Source organism: Vigna angularis, chromosome 6, assembly GCF_016808095.1.
Source record: "Vigna angularis cultivar LongXiaoDou No.4 chromosome 6, ASM1680809v1, whole genome shotgun sequence".
NCBI classification, from domain to species: Eukaryota; Viridiplantae; Streptophyta; class Magnoliopsida; order Fabales; family Fabaceae; genus Vigna; species Vigna angularis.
Genome location: NC_068975.1, coordinates 28,038,537 through 28,058,497, shown reverse-complemented (window position 1 = coordinate 28,058,497; position 19,961 = coordinate 28,038,537). Strand labels below are relative to the sequence as shown.

Sequence of the window (19,961 nt, the reverse complement as noted above, 5' to 3'; positions counted from 1 at the left end):
CCAATTTGATGTATAAATCCATCACTTGAGTACCTTTTTTATGGATAATCACTTATTATGTGTTTGGATTATAAGTAAAATGGGAAAATAATGCAAAGATTGAAATAAAGAAAGTAAAAGAAAAAGAACAGTTTCCATGGATAAAAAAAATAGTAAAATAAGTTTAATTTATTTTTACTCGTTTAGTGTAGTGAACAAGAATAAAAAATTTCCGTAAAACAATACTTCGTACGAACTTAATGAGTTGAATGCACGCGCCATGCGGAAACCTCTGCTAGTGAGGTCTATGTTAGGTTTGTTCACTTTAATTTTGTTAACTACCTTTGCTTTACTTTGATTTATTTATTATTATTATTTTGTACTAATTGAGTTGGATTGATAGTGCAGTCGATGTGTGCATACCCTATCAAAAAATAAAATTAAAAATAATACCCCTGAGGCTTTATTTAATGAAAACTCAAGTAATCGACGTTGAAATTAATGTTAAAATATGTGAGGACAACCACGAGGATTGAAGTAACACCACCATTTTCATCTTCATCTTGTGGATGGATTAAAACTTATGGAAGCACATTTAGAATAACATGTATTCTATATTCAAAATTAGATTAAATATTTTTTTACCCTAAATTTTAACGTGAAATTAATTTTTGTTTATGTTTTAAATTTTGATACATCTTAATTTTTAAATATTAAAAATAAATTGGATTAAATATTTTTTAGACTATAATTTAAATGGCTAAGTTGAAATATGGTTTAACAAGTAAAAAAAAATCGTTAAATTAAAAAAATTATGTTAATTTATTTTAAAATTTAAGATCAAATTGTACTAAAGTTTAGGACATAGTCAAATTTTAATTTTGCATATAAGTTTAGAAAATACAAAAATATTTAAACCTTAAGAATTTAAGTGTGAGATTTATATTGAATATAAATGAAAAATTTGATCATATAATTTGTTTTTGAGTCTGGCATTTTTTGTCAGTTTTATCTTTATAAAAAGACTTTTCAAAACATAAAAGAGAGGTATTTGTATTTAAATTACCCATTGTAAATTATCACTTTGAAACTCATATTACAATTTTGTTTTTGAAATATGTTTCAAAAGATATAAAATAAGGGAGATGTATTTAAATGATCATTCACCTTAATTCTTAAACAATGTGCATGGTGTTGTTCACTTTGGAATATGAAACTTCTATTAAAAATTTTAAGCTTAACTTTTAAATATGTTGGAAATTTTAGGATTTTTAGAAATATTAGATATAAGAGATATATTATATGAAAGGAATTGTCATATTTTATCTGTATACTATATATACATGTAAAGATAGTAAAATATTGGAGAATGTTAAATATAAAATATTTACAATATTTCAATCTTGACTTTCTAATTCTAAAATAATAACTAATTTCTAAAACTAAAATATTTTCTTAAAATCTAATTTAAATAAAAAAGATATTAAATAAATATTTTCAACATTTCTACTTGTTTAATATTTGTTTATTTGAATTTGAAATCTTCAAATTTGAATATCTTTTGGTTTTTTATTTTATTTTGCTTGTAATTTTTGTTTTTCTCATTCTTTCATGAAATCTCATCTTTGTTCTATTTGACATTTTTTATTGTATTTATTCTTCTATCATCATCATTGTTTCCGTTAATTGTGGATTTAATAGTCATATATTTGACCTTTGATTAATGTTAGAACGTGGATCTTTATGTACTTTCTTCACTTTGATATCAAACTTTTTCAAGAGATATTCATCTTCTTTTGATTTTGATCTTTCTTTTGTAGATCAAATTCAAAGCAAATCTTTTGTCTTTCATATGAACTTTGAATACTTGTAAGTTGTTAGCATCATACAAAGTTCATTTTCAAAAGAGACCTTATAACATTTCTCTAAGGTTTGAGAAACACTTTGAGTAATCTCTAGAACATATAAGACATCCAAAACTAATTTAATACTTGAATGAGTTTTAATTATGTTCATTTCACAGTAAGTTGTTCTCCATTCTCAATTATTTCTTTGAAAATATCTGACCTATTGAGCTCCTTGAAAAGTTTCTTGCCATGATTATGGTTTGTGCAACCACTATCTATACTCCAATCTTTTGTAGATATGTTGGTTGTAACACATGATGTTGCAAGGAGTAGTTTCTCCTCGGATTCATTCTTTACAATCTTGACATTTTCTTGAGGATTGTGATATTTGCATACATTTTTCACATGTCCTAGTTAATCGCGTTTGTGACATTTTACATTTGGCCTCCACCAACACTAATTGGGTTGGTGATTTTTTTTTCTTGCAATAGGGACGAGATGGAATAAACTATGTGTTATTGTATTTGCTCCTTTCGTTGTTTTTTATTATAAAAGCATTCTCTTTTGTGTAAATTAAAACACATTCAACCGCTTCTCTTACTAATCTTAATTGTTTTTATCCTTTCAAGACATGTATCACCTTTGTCAAAGCAATTGCAGACATCTCTTTTTGTGCAACTAAGAAAGCAATAGATGTTTCATATCTTCCAACACCGTCACCAAAATTGTCTGAAGAGTTTGGAATTTGGAAAGTCCTTTCCAAACAATTTTATCTTGTTGGCAATACCCAATAATTTGTTTGAGTATTCCTTGATTGTTTCAAATTCCTTCACCTTTTGCATCTCGAACTCTCTTATCAAGTCTAAAACTTTCATGCATTGAATCTTCTCATTTCCTTCATATTCTCATTTCATATAATCCCAAATTTATTTGGGAAACTTTATAGGGTCACGATTCTGGTAAGAATAATTTATGAAACGCATACAAACATGACTTTACTTTTGTTTTTTTTATCTTATTTTTCTTTTGTATTTTAATTTGAGTCATAATGAAATTTTCAGGCAATGAAACATCATCTTCCTTTCCTACTTTTCATAAATCTAGTCCTTTAAGATATGTTTGGATTGTTACTATCCATAGATAAAAATTTTCACCATAAAAAAGAGTGAAATAATAACAATAAAAATCTTTTAAGACTTTTGAAAATAAGAAATGTGAAATATATGAAAGATATATTTTATGAAAGAATTTATTATATTTTATTCATATACTCTATATATATAAAGCAAAATGTAACAAAATATAAAATATAAAATATTTACAATATCTTAATCTTTGATTTTCTAATTCTAAAACTGAAACATTTCTTAAAAATGAATTTAAATAAAAAAGATCTTAAATAAATATTGTAGAGAAATTTTTTATATACTTGGAAAAGTATCCTTGGGAAGAAAAAATAAAGCAAAAATCAAGATTTTCCGTACAACAGGTGAAAACTTTTTGAGTTATGATGGATTGTGTATAAACTTTCAAGTTGTTTGATGAGGATTCCTCATAAGTCAAAGCTATTGGATCGACGTTGTCATCCTCATCAGCCTTTCCCACTCCTGTCAAAAGGTCTTTACCACACTCCACTAATCCAAAATTAGGGCTCATAATTCATTTATCAAATTTTCTACTGTTTGTAGTTGGATTCGATAATGGAATTTAACATGATTGTTTTCCGAACAAGTAGAAGAGAATAAATTGAAGAAGGACGAATATTACTACAATTAAATAATTAAATTATGAATGTGCAAGAAAATAAAATATTAAAGAATTAATGATTTGGTGGAAGCCCGTTTGGCAGTGAAGCACTTAAATATGTAATCAGTGGAGCCAAGTGTTTAAGAAAGTTGGTTGGGCCATAGAATACATGGCTTCATCTCTTTGGTGCCATTTTCTGTACTCATTTTGCCATTTTATGAAATTGCAATGAATGAGAATGAGACTGTGCTTAACAATTTTTTGTTCTTCTCAACAATTTCTATCAATGATTTGGTTGAACTAAGTTTTTCACGCCTGAACACAACTATTTTTTTTTTTACTTTCGTCCTCCATCTTTAATTTAAATGTTATCACCGTTAATTTTGTCACTCCAAGTTAATGTTAATGGGTTACAACTTGCGGGGTAATTCGGCCCGGATTTGAATTGGATTGAGTTTGAAAAGAATATTTTTTTAAGCAGGTCAATTTTCAACCGGTTCATCCGGGTTGAACCAATGGTGAGCTGAGTTGGCTCACCAACCCGCCTAATTTTATTTTATTAATTTATTATTTTATGAAACCATAAAAAATATTCTCACTGTGACTCTATACCAGAAAAAATACCAGAAAAGAGACCTCATGTTCCTCGCTCGAATCTACTCTACTCTCGTGAATCTACTTTGCTCTCACGGTGCTCTCCCTTCACTGTTCCTCAACCCCAAATCCAGGTTAGTTGTTGTTAATTACCTCATATTGTATGTGGAAAACTCTTTGTATTTTTCAAGACCCAAATCAAACACACTGCTCGCATGTCGTGCAAAGAATTTATCCCTCTTACTTTAAAAATTGAAAGCAACAAATAGCGAAAAGAGAAATTGGAATTGAAAGAACATATGACAGGTGAAATCGAAATAGAGAAATTTGTTTATGCTTAAAAGTAAAGAATATATATTTTTAAAAAATATTTAAAAATAAATTAATTAAGTGAGCCAACGAGTAACCCACCAACCCGTGGCGGGTTGAGTCGGGTTCAAATTTTTCTACTCACTAATAAATTAGTCAGTGACCAACCCATGGTGGGCCGAACCGATTAGACTAGATGACCCGTTTTGACAGCACTAAATTTTATTATGAAATTATATCATGTCATTTCAATATAATTGTTCAATTAGAAGTGTTGGTATCACAAAAAATGGCATATCAATATCATCACACGTTAAAACATTTTTTTTTTACAAAAATAAAAAAATATAGAAATGAAACAAAAATAATTATAAAAAAAGTAGAATTAAAAGTTATATATTTATAGAGATAAAAGAAAATATTAGTCAATGTATACACATAAGCATTTATTGAAAAAGTAATAAATAAAGTTTATAAGCTGACTTTTCAATAATAATAAATATTATGACAGTTAAACGAGATAAAAAAAATTGTAATAGTAGCATGGGCTAATTTAACTACATTTCAATTAAATGACTGAGAACAATAGAACAATTTTAGGTTTCAAAATGAATTTGATATAGTAGGTGACTCTAAATATTTATAAATACTCATTATAATAGTAAAAGTAAACTAGGTATTTTTTTTTATCTAGTTCATTTACCCTGTAAATCCAAAAGGTTTATATATATTTTTTTCAACCTATTTGAAATGTTAAAAACCACATTCATGCTTAAAATTTCTTTATTACTTAATTTATTTCAAAATTGATTGATAATTAGACACTCATACTAGTTCTAATCATTCTTTTAAAAGTTTATTAAATTAGTCACCTTTTATATAACTTCCTTATATTATAAAAAAAACTCATTTAAAGTCATCTATATTTAATTTTTCTTCAATTTTAACCTTTGCCCTTCTAAATAAATTGTTTTTATATTTAATCATTATAAAAAACATTTTTAATCTCTACAGATGTTACTTATTATTCAAGTTCCTATAAATATAATGTAGTTGATAATGTTATAAAATGTCATTGATTTGACCATTTTTATGTACATAACATTTGAAAATATCATGACATCATTAACATTGCAATTAGGCTAAATTTAACGCTTTATTGTCTGTAAAAAATGGAACTGACTCAGAATAAAAAAACAAGCTAAAATTTGTGCGCAAACGTTTTCTAATTTCTTTTAATTTTTTTAATTTATATATATAATATTTATATAATATTATATAAATTGAGTAATATCTTTAATTAAATAAATTAAAATAATTATTACATTTACATATTAAATTACTATATTATAATTATTGATTAAAATTAAATTTATAGGTCTTAATTATATAAATTACAATATTATTACATATTCATATTTTTCAAAAATTATAATATAAAAAATACTAATCTTTCAAATTATGTATTATTTCAATTTTTAATTAAAAATAAATGGAGATCATCCCAACCCAACTGTCTCATCAGTTTGAAGGCTAACTAAATTAAATAAACTGACGAGTTGAAAATCATGATCTGCTTTACCACTTCTAAAAAAATAATAAAAACTAAACCAAAAAACCCCCCCACTTATCACGAATGAAAAAGTTAAGGCTAATAATAACTCCATAATATCATTTATTTGTCATGACATCTAATTGTCACTAAAAAATTTACAGTCAACATAGAGGAAATCATGAAATATATTTTTACATTTTGAGTTCTAATTATTTTGGTACGGTAGATTTGGCTTTTTGGTTCACTCATATCATAATACTGAATCTTAACTACTCAACAGGTTTATTCATGTCAAAATCACTTTTTCACATGTTTAGAAATATAGAGAGGGAAGTAAATGAGTGAAAAACGTGAAACCTACAACTGGAAGATTCCATCTAGATGTGGAAACCACGTTGATGCAGGACCAAACACGTAATACGAAATACATCACCTCAAACCTATACCATCATCAGGTCCAATCGCACATAAACAGAAACATAAGCCTATACCATCAACCAGACGCTAACATTGGAATGCAACTAAATACAATACACTTACAATACATTAGTAATGACAAATAAAGCCGAGTAACACTCCAATGAAAAGTTCACCAAAAATCAATCTTTGGGCTATATACTACCACAAAATCAATGCTACTGAAAAGTAACAAGCTATGAATTTTACTCTTGATCAATTTCCCTAGTCTTAACAGTGTTGCAAATAACCACTTTGCGCTCAAATGCTACAATTTCATCCTCATATTTCATTCAATATCAGTTGCACCCCCAAAAAGAGAAATGCAATGTGTTCCGAAGCAGATATCGCAAAATACCTACATAAATTTTGTACTTTAACATGCAAGTTTAAACAAAATTGACGGATATATTCATTACAATTTGCTCCAGAGCGGCTGAAAAGCAATATCAGCAACAAAATAAAAGGGAGCATAAAATAAATATACATTAAAATACCAACATATCACACTGCACTTGAAAAATATGCTTTGGTGCTCGTGGATTCGGACTGAACCGTACTTCGAAAGCCAAGTACATTCATCAAACTAACTGCAGAAAAAACAAACGATAGATTGTTCATTGAAACCCCTTAGCTATTTCATAAATGCAGCAGTAGGCTCTGACTAATAGTAAATCCATACTAATACTATATTTAAGCATTTTAGTATAACTCATCATTATCACACAAATGGGAAAGTTGAAAGCCCAAAACAAATGCATAAACGTTCATACGAGTAAAAGTAACAAGATTGAAAATTAATTCCTCTTTTGGTAAAATAATATCGAACAGATGAAAGTATAGCGAATGATGCAATTGACTTGTACGATACACACCATCCCAGCCACTCTTCTTATAACATGAAAGTAAGTTCATGTGTAAAAATGATTTTTCAACCTCTACAAAACAAATTAAAATTATAAAAGTTGTATCCAACACCATTTTTAAAACCAAACCTGTTTTCCAAGTTCCATCTTTTTACCTACTAAAATATGCCTACATCAAAGAACTACCACAATTTTGTGCTTAGTATTACAATTTTGTAAACGTTACCTCAAATGCTACGAAACTAGTAGATGTAAAAGTAGCGATGGGAATTCCAAAGTCAATAAGTGTATTGGCAAGGTTGGGACCGATAATTTGTAACTCACAGACTCATTCAAACAAACTTCAATACCTAGTAAAAATAATGGAACTGTAATTCGCAACTCAATCTAATCCATCCCACTGGCAAGCAAAAACTTATATACTGTAACAATAGTTGACTATGAAAATCCCACCCAATCGTTAGAGTCCACCATAGAACATATAAGCTAATTCCATACTTAATCTCACACAAAGTTGAAAATGTCATTGGTGTCCAATATTTAAAATCTGACAGCCAAGACACTTGATTTTCATGATCAACTCAATTCCATATTCAAACTTTATTACCTACTAAAACATGGCTACGTTACATTTGTAACTCAACTGTTACTAAACCACTGACAGTGTTGAGAAAACCTAAAGCAACAACTGTCTTGGATGATAACTTCTGTCAAGTATATGAATAATTTTTGTTTTTATTCTGTAAGGAAATACAATACACCCTGTACTCACCGTCCCATTGAAGCAAATTTAAACACCTAGGAAGTTAGGGCAATGAAACAGTAGTTTGTAAAGGAGAAGGTTGTCCTCCGCACTGGTCAGAAAAAAACCTATGCCTTATCACTACAGTCGTTGACAACCAAAATCCCACCCAGACTTGAGAGTCCATAACAGAACACATAAGCTGGTTTCAACACAGTCTTAGTAATATTTGCCAACTTCAAAATGGGGTCCAACATTTTAGATTCTAACAGACGGAAACTTCAACAAAGCAAACCTACCAAGCAAGATTGATAAAAACTAAGGTGGCTCAAGTACTTACTCAAACAATTGTGAGATTATAGGCGTTGCAGAGCTGAAGTAGTGCTGCTTGATTTGCCGGATCTACCACTTCATTGATGACCTTCGGGTATTTCCCAGGGGAAAGTGCTGACAGCCGAGACAACGAGGCAACAAAAAATTCTTTGGGATCTCTTATATCTTTTAGGGGATCTTCTTCTTTCCTCCCAGCATTGTAAAGACGAACAAATGTAGCAGTATAACCAACATTTTCTGAAATATCTGGCACATCAGGCTCCTCATCGGCCCTTTCCTGTTCTGGCCGTGAAAGAAGAGTGACAATGCTGTCCACCATCTTACCCCAGGATTCAGCAGCAGCGAGATCCAAAAGAATTGGAGATTCACAGATGAGTCTGGTTGAGGCAACAGCAGCCAACTTAAGCTCAATAGCTCCCGTAATCAGCTTAAGATTAGGTATCCAGAATTGACTCAAAATCACATTAAAAATATCTGGCTGCACACCGTTCATAGTATCAACAAGGTTTGAAGATCCGTGTTTAATCAGAAAAAGTGAAATAAATATCAGAAGGGACTTTATGAGTTTTACTGTTCGTCTTCTTTGGAGCTCCCTGAATAGAGCAGCCCAGATATGGGAAATATAAGGTCTGATAACACCGTACTCAAGACTCTCAATGACAGTGTTGAGCACATAAAATCCCTGATCAGATGTGCTAGAAGATTGTATAAGTGTGTCAAATATGCCAAGCACCTTAGTCAGTCTATCCCCCTGGTTGATCTCATTAGGTGCCTTTTGAAGGAAAGCCTGTAGTAGACGCACAAGTGCAGGAACATTTGGGGATCTTTTCCATGAATCAGGCGACAAAAGAATCACAAATATCTGCATGTAAATGGGCGGAATGGGTGATCTGTTTAGCTCAACAAGCTGAGCAAGCAACTGAAATGTGTACGGAAAAAACTCGGTTACATCATTGGTCAAAATTATTTCCAGCTTAGGGAAAAGGCTTGTCTCGAAAACAGCTACAGGCAAGCCATTCTCACAGCCCCGCTTCACAAGAATAGCAACAGACTCAAAGAGATAATGATTGAAAACGGGATTTTTAGGATTTCTGCAAACTTCTCCAAGAATAAAGGTCAACCCCTCAATGCAAACTCGAGCAACATCAGCAGAAAGATCAGCAACCCCAAGAACCCTCATAATACATTTCATCACATATTGATTCTCCTCAGACTCTTGGTGCTTTAAGGCACTGAAAAGATTGTTCATCAGCACCGGGAAGATGGGATTGATGTCTGCTGAAGTATAGCGAGACCCACCCACCTCATCCTTCACCAACAAAAGCTTCTCAATACAACTTGCAGCGTAAGAATGTACAACATTTGATTCCGAAGCAAGGAACCGAACCAAATCCGGGAAAAACTTCAATGCCATGGATTTGGATATTTGATTACGGAACATAGTAAAAAACTTTAGTGCACCAGCCTTAAGCATGGGATACCCATTCACATCGGGACTCTGCAGCTCAGGGACAATTACGGATTCAAAAAAGCTCTGAACGTCAACAAGCTCAGTGGAGACGTAACTGGTTCCAGCCTTTTTGGTAGCGAGAGAAACAACCAAGTATATGGCACAGTCCTTGTCCTTCCAATTACCCACAGGGTTGGCAGCAAATGAACTCAACAAACTCTGTATCTGCGAAGAGACAATGTTCCTTACAACATCCCCATAATGCGTAGCAATTCCCTTGAGAAGCTCACAGGCAATCCTCCTCCTAGTATCAAGATCACTACCTTCCATATCCCTTCTTATAAACTCTATATAATTCATCTCAAAAAGCTCCTCATCGTCATCCCTCAACTTCACATTGGGGATCACGATGCCCTGACAGATCTGAGGAACAACCCCTTCACTGGCAAACAAGGTATGGTGAACACTAGTACTGACCGTGGTCAAAAACTTGATAGCGGTAATGGCGAGCTGATCCCGGTTAGAAGACTGAGACACATTCCCTAGCAAGGTCCACACAGCAAGAGCGAAATCATTCAAATAAGCCTGAAATTCCTCCTCATTCTTTTCCATATACAGATTAATATTCTCACAGACCTTGGCCCTAAGCTCATCGACAATAGCAAGACCATCACCGCCACTTCCCTCGAGAGTAGGATAAGTGGTGGTGAGATATTTTCGAAACTCACCCATCCACTCCTTCATGTGATCCTCGAAGAACTCAGGTAGCTCCTGAAAATTCAAGGAGTAAAAAATGCTACAGCACAGACTCTGCGACTCGAAGAGCGGGCGCAGGTTCGCGCCGGAATTGACACTGGCGTCGATCAACGACGCCGTTTTGAGGAAAACCTCAAGCAAAGGCGCGGCAAAATTATCGAGGCAATACTTCAAATCAAGGAGAAGATCATTGGTTTTAAATACGAAACGGAATTTGTTAAAAATGGAATCGGCGGTGCCGAGAATGCCGTTAACGGAGGCATAATCGGACGCCTGTGACGCGTTTTTCAGATTGGAAATGAGTTCTGGAAGTAGCGCCGGCCATGCCTTGGGGAAATCGTGCTTACCAATAACGGCGAGGGCTTCGCTGAGCTGACTCTGAATCTTACGAGTAGCTGAGAGCATGAGTGGAACGATCAGGGACTTTATCTGCTCCTTCTCCGGGGGCAGTATGGGAGCCTCAGAGGACCACCGCGTGCGGAGATGGTTCTTGAAGTTCACGGCGGCGGCTTGCCTGATCTGCTCGTCCACGGAGGGCTCCGCGACCAAGCGGAGGACCACGAGGCCGTAGTTGGGGCGGTCTGCGGCTTCGGCGAGGGAGGCTTCGGCGCGGCGGCGGGGCTCTGGCGCTGGAGACAGCGTGTGGAGAAAGCATTCCGATAGGAATTGCAGAGTCTGAGGGTTCCACTCCATCTCCACAACACTTCGTGAGAGGTTTTGTGTGAAAAGGAATTTCAATTTAAAGTTTGAAGTCCCAAAATTTTATTCAGTGCTTCACTGCACACTTTTATAACCTAAGATGACACGTGTAAACTTGTAATAACAGGCTACGCATAACAGTTTAGGCCCAATTACGACACCACGACCCAGTTTGACACAAATTCATATCTTTTATATAATAATTTATTTGAATAAGGATTAAACGTTTTTCCCCTTACAGTACACATAAATTCTAGTGTAAGAATAATAATTATTTAAATTATATATATTTTAATGTGTGCCACAAGCTTTCTATAATACTAAATATTATTACAAGTTATTTTAACATGTAATCGATTATTTAAAAGATACGACAAATAAATTTGTAAAATGTGTGTGTAAGCATTTTGCAAACCCGTCACTAATATTGTTAAAAAATATTTATATTGACTAAAGACTGGTATAGATATGCAGTTCATATTCAAATTTTTAGTATACACATCTATATTTACATTATTTAAATTACTTAAATATCTCTAATTTATTTAAATATTTTATTATAGAATTTGTGTTATTGTAATTTACTTATCATTATTTAATAATGAAAAAAATAATAGATGTTTTTTTATATTAAATTTTTAATATATTAAATTTTTTAATTTGATTTTTTTATATATTTTGTAAATATGTATACAAATAAATAAGACACAAATGGATATAGACTCGTAGAATATCAAGAATGGATACAAACTTTTGTTCCAAGAAATATAATCAAAATTTATAAAAGAACTGTTAATAATAATAATCAAATATCACGATTAAGTTAGTTTTATCTTTTTGTCACCTTACTGCATTCCTTTTTAAGAAAGTTACTTATTTATTTTGTAAAAATAAATCTTTTTATTGATATATAAATATAACGTCTTAATTTCAATTCTTTTTTTTGTTTAGTCCCAACAAATATTAATTTTAGCTTATCGATTTGACATTTTTAGTAAAATAACATAAGACGATATTACGAGGAGGTTTAGTCACTTAAATATGAAGATGCCTGGTCATACTATGTGGAATCATCTCTTACAACTATAGAATAAAACTTCATAGAGAAAACATGTCTTATCCTTAATATAAAATAACAAAAAGAATATTTTAAATATACAATTTCAAAAATAAAATATCAAATAAATTAATTGTCTTAATCTTTTCAAACGAATAACACGTAGAAAAAGAAAGATATCACATGTTTCTTTATTTATTATTATTTATATTCCTATTTCACTACATTGTTTAGGAGTTTAAATCAAACACAATTTAAATTTTTTTTTTCATGTATTTTAGTCACAAAAGCAAACAATGTATATTTATATTTTATTAATATAGTTATTAAATTATAAATACATATTTTATTTTACTAGAGAAATTAGTAAGAAAAATATTTGTTACTAATCTTTCGCTAATTAGGGAAAATAAAATTGTAGCGTAGTAGCTTGAGATTTATCAAAACATATATTTGTGACTACAGTATTGATTTATTGAATATAATTCCTTTTTGGAGTGAAGTGTTTCGATAAGGATTTACAGGATCGAGAGACTAATCTTTCTGACGTGGTTTTGCTGCTTTCCAATACTTGAGTTGTGTGTGTCGTTTGGTTGAATTCTGGATATCGTTCGATTGGACTCGGAATATCATTTAGTTGTATTCTTGATGGGGAAGGTACCTGCAAAAGTCATTCTGACACTCAAGTTAGGAGCGATTTAATGAACTGTTTATCACAGTTGAATATTTGAGTCTCATAGAGTGTGAGTTGAACGTACTTGACTTTTAGCCTTGACCCTGTATTTATAGGTTATCACAAGCCTAATAAAATATAAACAGACTTACCTTAAACAGATTTACATTAAAATGATAGGTTGCTAATAAACAACTTTATGAATATCTTTAATTAGATATTTTGGTTATTTTATCCTTTGTTGGATTATTAGCCAAATAACTTAAGAGGTTGCTCCCTCCACCACCACCGATACTCCCTACACCTCCCCATAAAATTTGTAATGACAAAATCACCCTTAAAATTTTAACATTTTACTTTAACTTTAAAACCCTAAATCAGCCGCACCCCCCACTCTGTCTCACTCTCTCCCCCACATCCGTCTCTCACTCTCTTCTCACATCTGTCTCCCTCTCTTCCCACATCCTTCTCTCGTGAGATCCGTTTGGTGCCGTCGGAGAGCCGTTGGTGGTGCGGTGGTGTGGGTGTTCCTGTTGTGGTGGTGTGGAGGTGGTGGTACGCGGTGGTTCGTGGGCGGTGCGTTCGTGGGTGGAGAAAGCCGCTGGAGGTTAGTTTTCTTATTCTGGTATTTTGTTGTTCCGTTTCTGTGGAGAGGATGACCGGAGCGCCAGAACGGATGTCGCACATCCGTTTGACATTCGTTACCCCTTCAACGGATGTTGATATCCGTCGACGGATCATCACATCCGTTGAAGGATTGACATCGCGCACTTGAGACGAAGCTCCTCCTACTGCTCCGATAACCACCACCACCTTAAACGTTCCAGCACAACCCACCACCACACCGACTCACACCACGCACACTTACCCCACCACCACAATCTAGCTCGCGAGGGAGAAGAAGAAAGGCATGAATGATTTTCGTGTGCACAATTTACTGGTGTGTGGGGGTGCATTTGTTATAAAGGAGAGGAGAGCAGTAATTAATGAAAGTAGGTTAATGTTGTTGGTCAAAATTTACTGCGGGGCAATTTGGTCATGGGGAGGTGCAGGGAGTATTGAGTGGAGGTGGAGGGAGCATCTCTCATAACTTAAATGTTGGTCCAATTGTGGCCCAACACCTTTTAACCTGGTTTGACCTGGTTGACGAGCGTTGTGGCCCAACATCATTTAACCTGGTTGGCGAGCGCTGTGATCCAACATCATTTAACCTGGTTTGACCTGGTTGACGAGTGTTGCTGCAGTAGACAGACCGAACGGTATTGGATAGTGACATTTCGATCCCTGATTATATACCATACATGAACTAATATAAAATTTGTGTACATTGAATTTATTTTTCTTCAAATTTAAAGTTCTAATCGATTTCATAAAAAAAAATGAATAAGTTGCATGTTTCATAACAAATATGGTGTAATTGTGTAATCAATTAACAAATTTGTGTGTTGGATCAGTCTATTATGGTGTACTCTTTTGGTATCATTTATTGTTCAGTCACAACTTAAGTCAAATCATGATAATATTTTTGTTGTGTGTCGATATTTTAGTGTTAAAAATCTATATGTTTTTAATGGTGATGGTGTACCATTGGATTATGATTCTTTTGCTAATATGTCTTATTGGAAGGATTTTATATTTACTATTGATAGTTTGCAAAATTTATAACACTTTGAATTAGTTTTGAAGTAGTTCCTAATTTTTTGATATATAAGAAAATTTATTGACGAGGGATTGAAAGTAGTCTTTAAATAAATTAATATATTTGATGAGAGAGATTATTCTAATTTTGATGATAATAAATCACTTCAAACTAAAAAAGATATAGTTAACATTTTAGAAAAAATAATAATATTAAATCTTTGAAACCAATAATTTCTAAAAGAAAATAATAAATAAATATTAAAGGTCTTTTATGCATTATGAGAAAGTTAATTAATGTTAAATTTGATTATCCATTTTTATTTTCTACTTGTGTTGTAAAGTAATTATTTAATTTTTTCATAATAGATATTTTTTTTGTGTATATACAATATATTTATTACCTTTTTTTATCATATGTTTTGTTAGTGTTTACTAACATCAACTTATTTGAGAAATAACTTTTGTAGAACTACTTATTATCTTTTTTATATATAAAAACAGTATTATTCGATGTCTTTCTATTTTTTTCTCTAGCTTTTATTTTAATAAAATCTTCATGTTTTGTCCATTTACTAACATCAACTTATTTAAAAAAACAACTTATATTAAACCACAATAATGAATGAATTTGCCGTAATATTCCATGTTTTTCTATTTTTTCTTTTACTTTTACTTTTTTTTAATAAAATCTTCATGTTTTTGTCAATATTTACTAATATCAACTTATTTGAAAAATAACTTTTGTATAATTATCGATTACTTTTTTTATATAAAACCAAGATAATGAATATTATTATTATTTATTTGAATTAAATAAAGGGTTACTAATATCATATATTTGAATTTAAATTAGTCTTTTTCCCATAAAAATTATATTTTTTTTTAACAATTGACTTATTCTTTTTTTTACAAATTATGGAAGTTATAAAAAATATATTTTTAACTAAATTATATACATTAAATTTTAATTGTATAAGAATTTTTAGTATCATAAAAATTTTATAATGAATATTTTGAAATAATAATTAAGTTATAGATATTTAATTTTAATATTTTAATCAATAATGTAATATGATTTAATGCGAGAAAATAATTATAATATCAATAAGTTCAACATAATTTATATATATATATATATATATATATATATATATATAATATTGAAAAAATTATATTTTAATTCTATAATTAAAATATTTTGTAGTGAAGGTTTAGTTATCGTTATAATTAAGCTTTTATGTCAAGACTACACGTAAAAAGAAATAACTTTTTCTGACAGAAAAAACGCACTAAAAAATATAGGATTGCCAACAATATAATATTATTTTATCATGTTAATATAACAAATAATATATTACATTAGAATAAGATTATTATTATATCGTATCACTAAAAACAACCCTAAATTAAGTTGTATAAGCAAACAATTGGATTCCAAATATATAATAAAATAATTATTAATAGGAAAAAAATTTCAAATTTAGATTAAATAATTTAAAGAGAATAATTTTGTATTAAACACGTGAAAGATCTAAATAAATAGCTTAAAATAGTTTATTTCAAGTATATTGGAGAGTCATAACACTATGTTACAGATAAATGACTATATAATTAGTAAATATTTATTTTTGTGCAATATACTCATATTAAATACATATTTATTTGCATGTATTAAATATATATAGTTGTTAGAGTATATATTTATAGTTGTTCTACTCTTAGTAATAATTATTTTGATATGTGTTATGTAATTTTTTTTATTCAAATAAGGATAAGCAATTGAAAAACAATTAGTTTTTTTATTTATTTTTCTCATATATTTTTCATCTTAAATACTTTTCTTATAATTTTTACACACTTTTAAATACATATGACATTTTATATTGTCCACGTATACTTTTGTACATCTTAACAAAATGGTATAAGAGATAAAAAGATAAATATTTTGTTTAAAATTTTCCATATCTTGTTGTTTGGTACTACTGTACTTGCCAATCGTGATGTCATTCCTACAATTTATTATTTATAAATAGAACATTATCTTTTCTCTAGACAATTAAATTACTTATTTTATTATTTCTATTAAATCTTTGGTTCATTGTATTTTGTACATTATATTTCCAAAATCCAAAAAATCGAATAAACATTTATATTAGCTATGAAATGTGTCTTTTAAAAATATTCTAAAAGACATTGATTTTATTCACTTGACATTTAAAGATATTATATCTTTACATTGATTTTATTCACTTGACACTTGAAGATATTACATGTTTGCGAGTTCACCTTTCTTTTTAAAGAATGTTTTTTTTTTCTCTTCCTCCAAATAAGATGTAACTATGTTTAACAGGTCTTGCCTATGTCTTTACTTGAACCCTTTATGTGTCATGCTCATGACATCTCCAAATAATTTAAGTTCTTCTTACCAACCAAATTCACTTGAATAATTTCTTTCCCCTCCTATCACTTATTAATCACATTTTTATGATCGGTCTAGTATCATATGACATGTCCTCTTCCTTAAGTTCTTCACCGTATTACATCTCATAATAACTAAATTTCTCTCCATATTACTTCAAATCTAATGTTTGATGAGAAAATTAAAATAAAACTTGATTGTCATTTTATTTGATAAAAATTGTTGGTCAAGGAAATTATAATAAGTTTTTTTGGATCTAATGAATTTGCAAATATGTTAACAAAATTCTTAAAGAAATCTCAAATTGAATTTATTTTTTTCCAAATTTAATACATATACTAAGACTTCTAGATAGGTTTTTGAATAAGTATTTAATGCAAGTTATTAGTAATTGTATTACAATATTGTTATATAGCATACTTATGAGTTGTTATAATTAATTACCCAAATATTCATAATGTAATTTTCTTCTATGAATAAGAAAAATGGATAATCAATCTCTTAAACTCTTTTTCTTAAGTAGTATGAAAATTTATATTACAAAATTGATTTAAATACCATAATTAAATTAATAACATCTAAAAAAATGTTAAAGAATGAATTGTAGAAGTGTAATGAAACACGTTGATAATATTAATTTTTACCATTCTCTAAGCATGAATTTAGTAGCAAAATCAACTCTTTTTTAGCTTGTAAGTTGCTTAATCCTCTCTTTTATCTTAGTTATGAATAATTGTGTTTTGGGCTACTTTGATGTAATTTCATCTATAATCTCTTTATTTTGTAGCTAATAATGTGCTTGAAAGAATCTCCAACAATGTAGATAACTGAACCAGTCACAAAAGCAAACAAATCTACAGAAAAACCAGAAAAAGAAGCAATGCTATTGAACCTAGCTGGGGCCCCCTGGCTCAAGGGTGCTGGAGCGCCAGTGCATCATGACTATCGTGCGCTTGAGCCCCCCTCACACAGGGGGACTGGAGCGCCATTTTTTGCTGACATGGCAGATTTGTCTATTTAACTCAGAAACGCGAAGGGCTTTGGGTCTTTGGTTTTTTGGAGGTGCGATTTCACTGCTGGAGCTCATGGAGGCCGTGAGGAGCTTGTGGGAACATCTCCTCCTCTTCCTTTGGGTCTCCTTCTTCTTCCATCTTCCATTTTGTAAGCTTTAGGGTTCTCCATGGAAGTGGAGAACCAGATTCATCTTGTTAGGGATTGCTGTAGCCTATGAAGTCTTGTGTAATGGATTATTGATTTCATTATATATATGCCTTTTCTATCAATTGCTAGTATTCTTGTTTCCAATCTTAAAGCTTGCATGTAATAAGAATGTTCATGACTTGGATTTGGGGTTTCATAGATTATGGGGACGTAAAATGGAACCTTGAACTGAAAAAAGAGTCCTTGTGGTCATTGATTCTAGGGATGAAAGATGACTCACATGTTGTCTTAAGATCCTAGCTCTTTAATGCATGTTTGCTTGTTAGATTTTCCAAGGGATTGAAGTTTAATAGGGAAAACCTAGGCTCTTCCACTTAAGGGATTAGGGCTAGAGTGTTCTTGTAGATTGACTTTAGTAAATTGATGGAGAGGAGATGAAATTAGGAAAGCACAAGAGTGAAATAGGTGAAAACTAACCTTACCAATGTCATTTCATACAATTTCTAGTCTTGTCCAATCTAAGTGCCTTTAATGACCAAAGTCCAACCATTGTATATTTGTGAATTTATCTCTTTGCACATGCTTGTAAATGAATGTTGTTCTATTGAGTCTAGATGAGTTGTTAATCGCATAATTCTCTAGTATTACGAGTCTCTTGAAAAAACGATACATAATCTTACCATGATTTATTACTTGAAATAATTCGGTGCGTTTGCCGAAATCTCCCAACACACATCAAGACATAACTTACATAACAAAGGAAATCAAATATATACTTTTGTTAGAATATTTTTTGTTGCGTTCACAAAATTAAGACTTAAAGGTTAATCTCTTAGTTTTACAATACCTTTCTAATAAAATATCTTGACATAATATAAAATTTAAAAGTTTATAAGAATAAAAATAATTTTTTCTATCTTAAGCCAATATATATTGACATAATATAAAGTATAAGGACTTTTATATTAAATAAAACTAAAAAAATAAACTTAAAAGTAATATGGTACAATGAAATCCATCATCTCAAAGAATTATCCCTACAATGAAAATGCGCTTTTCCAACTTCACCGGTTTGTTGGCATTTTATTACAACTTTGCTTCATTACCACTTGTTTAGTGGTGGGTGCCTAGTTTTCATTATTTTGCAAAGAATGCAAGAGTTTAGGCTTAAGAATCGAGATCTTCTGGAAAATTCCCTTAGAATTCAAATCACAACAATGCATGATTAAACAAAATTGGCCAGAACATTACAATTTACTCACGTAGCTGCTGAAAATGATAGCCGCAATAAAATAATAAAAGGGAGCTTTAAGTAATTATATACTACACTTCCCAGAAGTCAAATTTCAGTTCAAAAACAGGATTTAGAATAAGTAGAATTAATGCATTATATAACTTGAATAACCCATAATCATTACCAGAAAAAAATTATAAACTTGCTATCCAAAACAAATAGAAAATTGACGAGGGGAGAGCTGTAATAGAAGTTAGTACACATAATTGAATATTAATCATATGTATCCATGTCTTTGGGTAAAATAAAATGTTGAAGGACTGAAAATTGAGTGAATGGTACGATTCACTTATAAGATACCGACAACCGCAGCCACCCTTCATATAGCATGAAAGTAAATTCAAACTTAAAATTATGTTTCATCCTCTATCAAACAAGTTAACA

At 30.8% G+C, this 19,961-nt stretch overlaps 1 protein-coding gene across 1 annotated transcript; it reads right to left on the bottom strand.

Annotated features, from left to right (window-relative positions):
- Nucleotides 1-6,752: 6,752 nt before the first annotated feature.
- LOC108343076 (exportin-2) lies at nucleotides 6,753-11,386 on the bottom strand. The gene is made up of 2 exons (XM_017581126.2): nucleotides 8,435-11,386; nucleotides 6,753-7,076 (listed from the first exon to the last, which is right to left on the bottom strand). Exon 1 carries the CDS (start codon nucleotides 11,324-11,326, stop codon nucleotides 8,435-8,437), a length of 2,892 nt encoding a protein of 963 aa, XP_017436615.1. The 5' UTR covers nucleotides 11,327-11,386; the 3' UTR covers nucleotides 6,753-7,076.
- Between the last annotated feature and the right edge of the window lie 8,575 nt (nucleotides 11,387-19,961).

What these genes read in the sequence shown, in the direction of transcription:
- LOC108343076 (XM_017581126.2), bottom strand. Translation starts at nt 11,326, where the DNA reads ATGGAGTGGAACCCTCAGACTCTGCAATTCCTATCGGAATGCTTTCTC.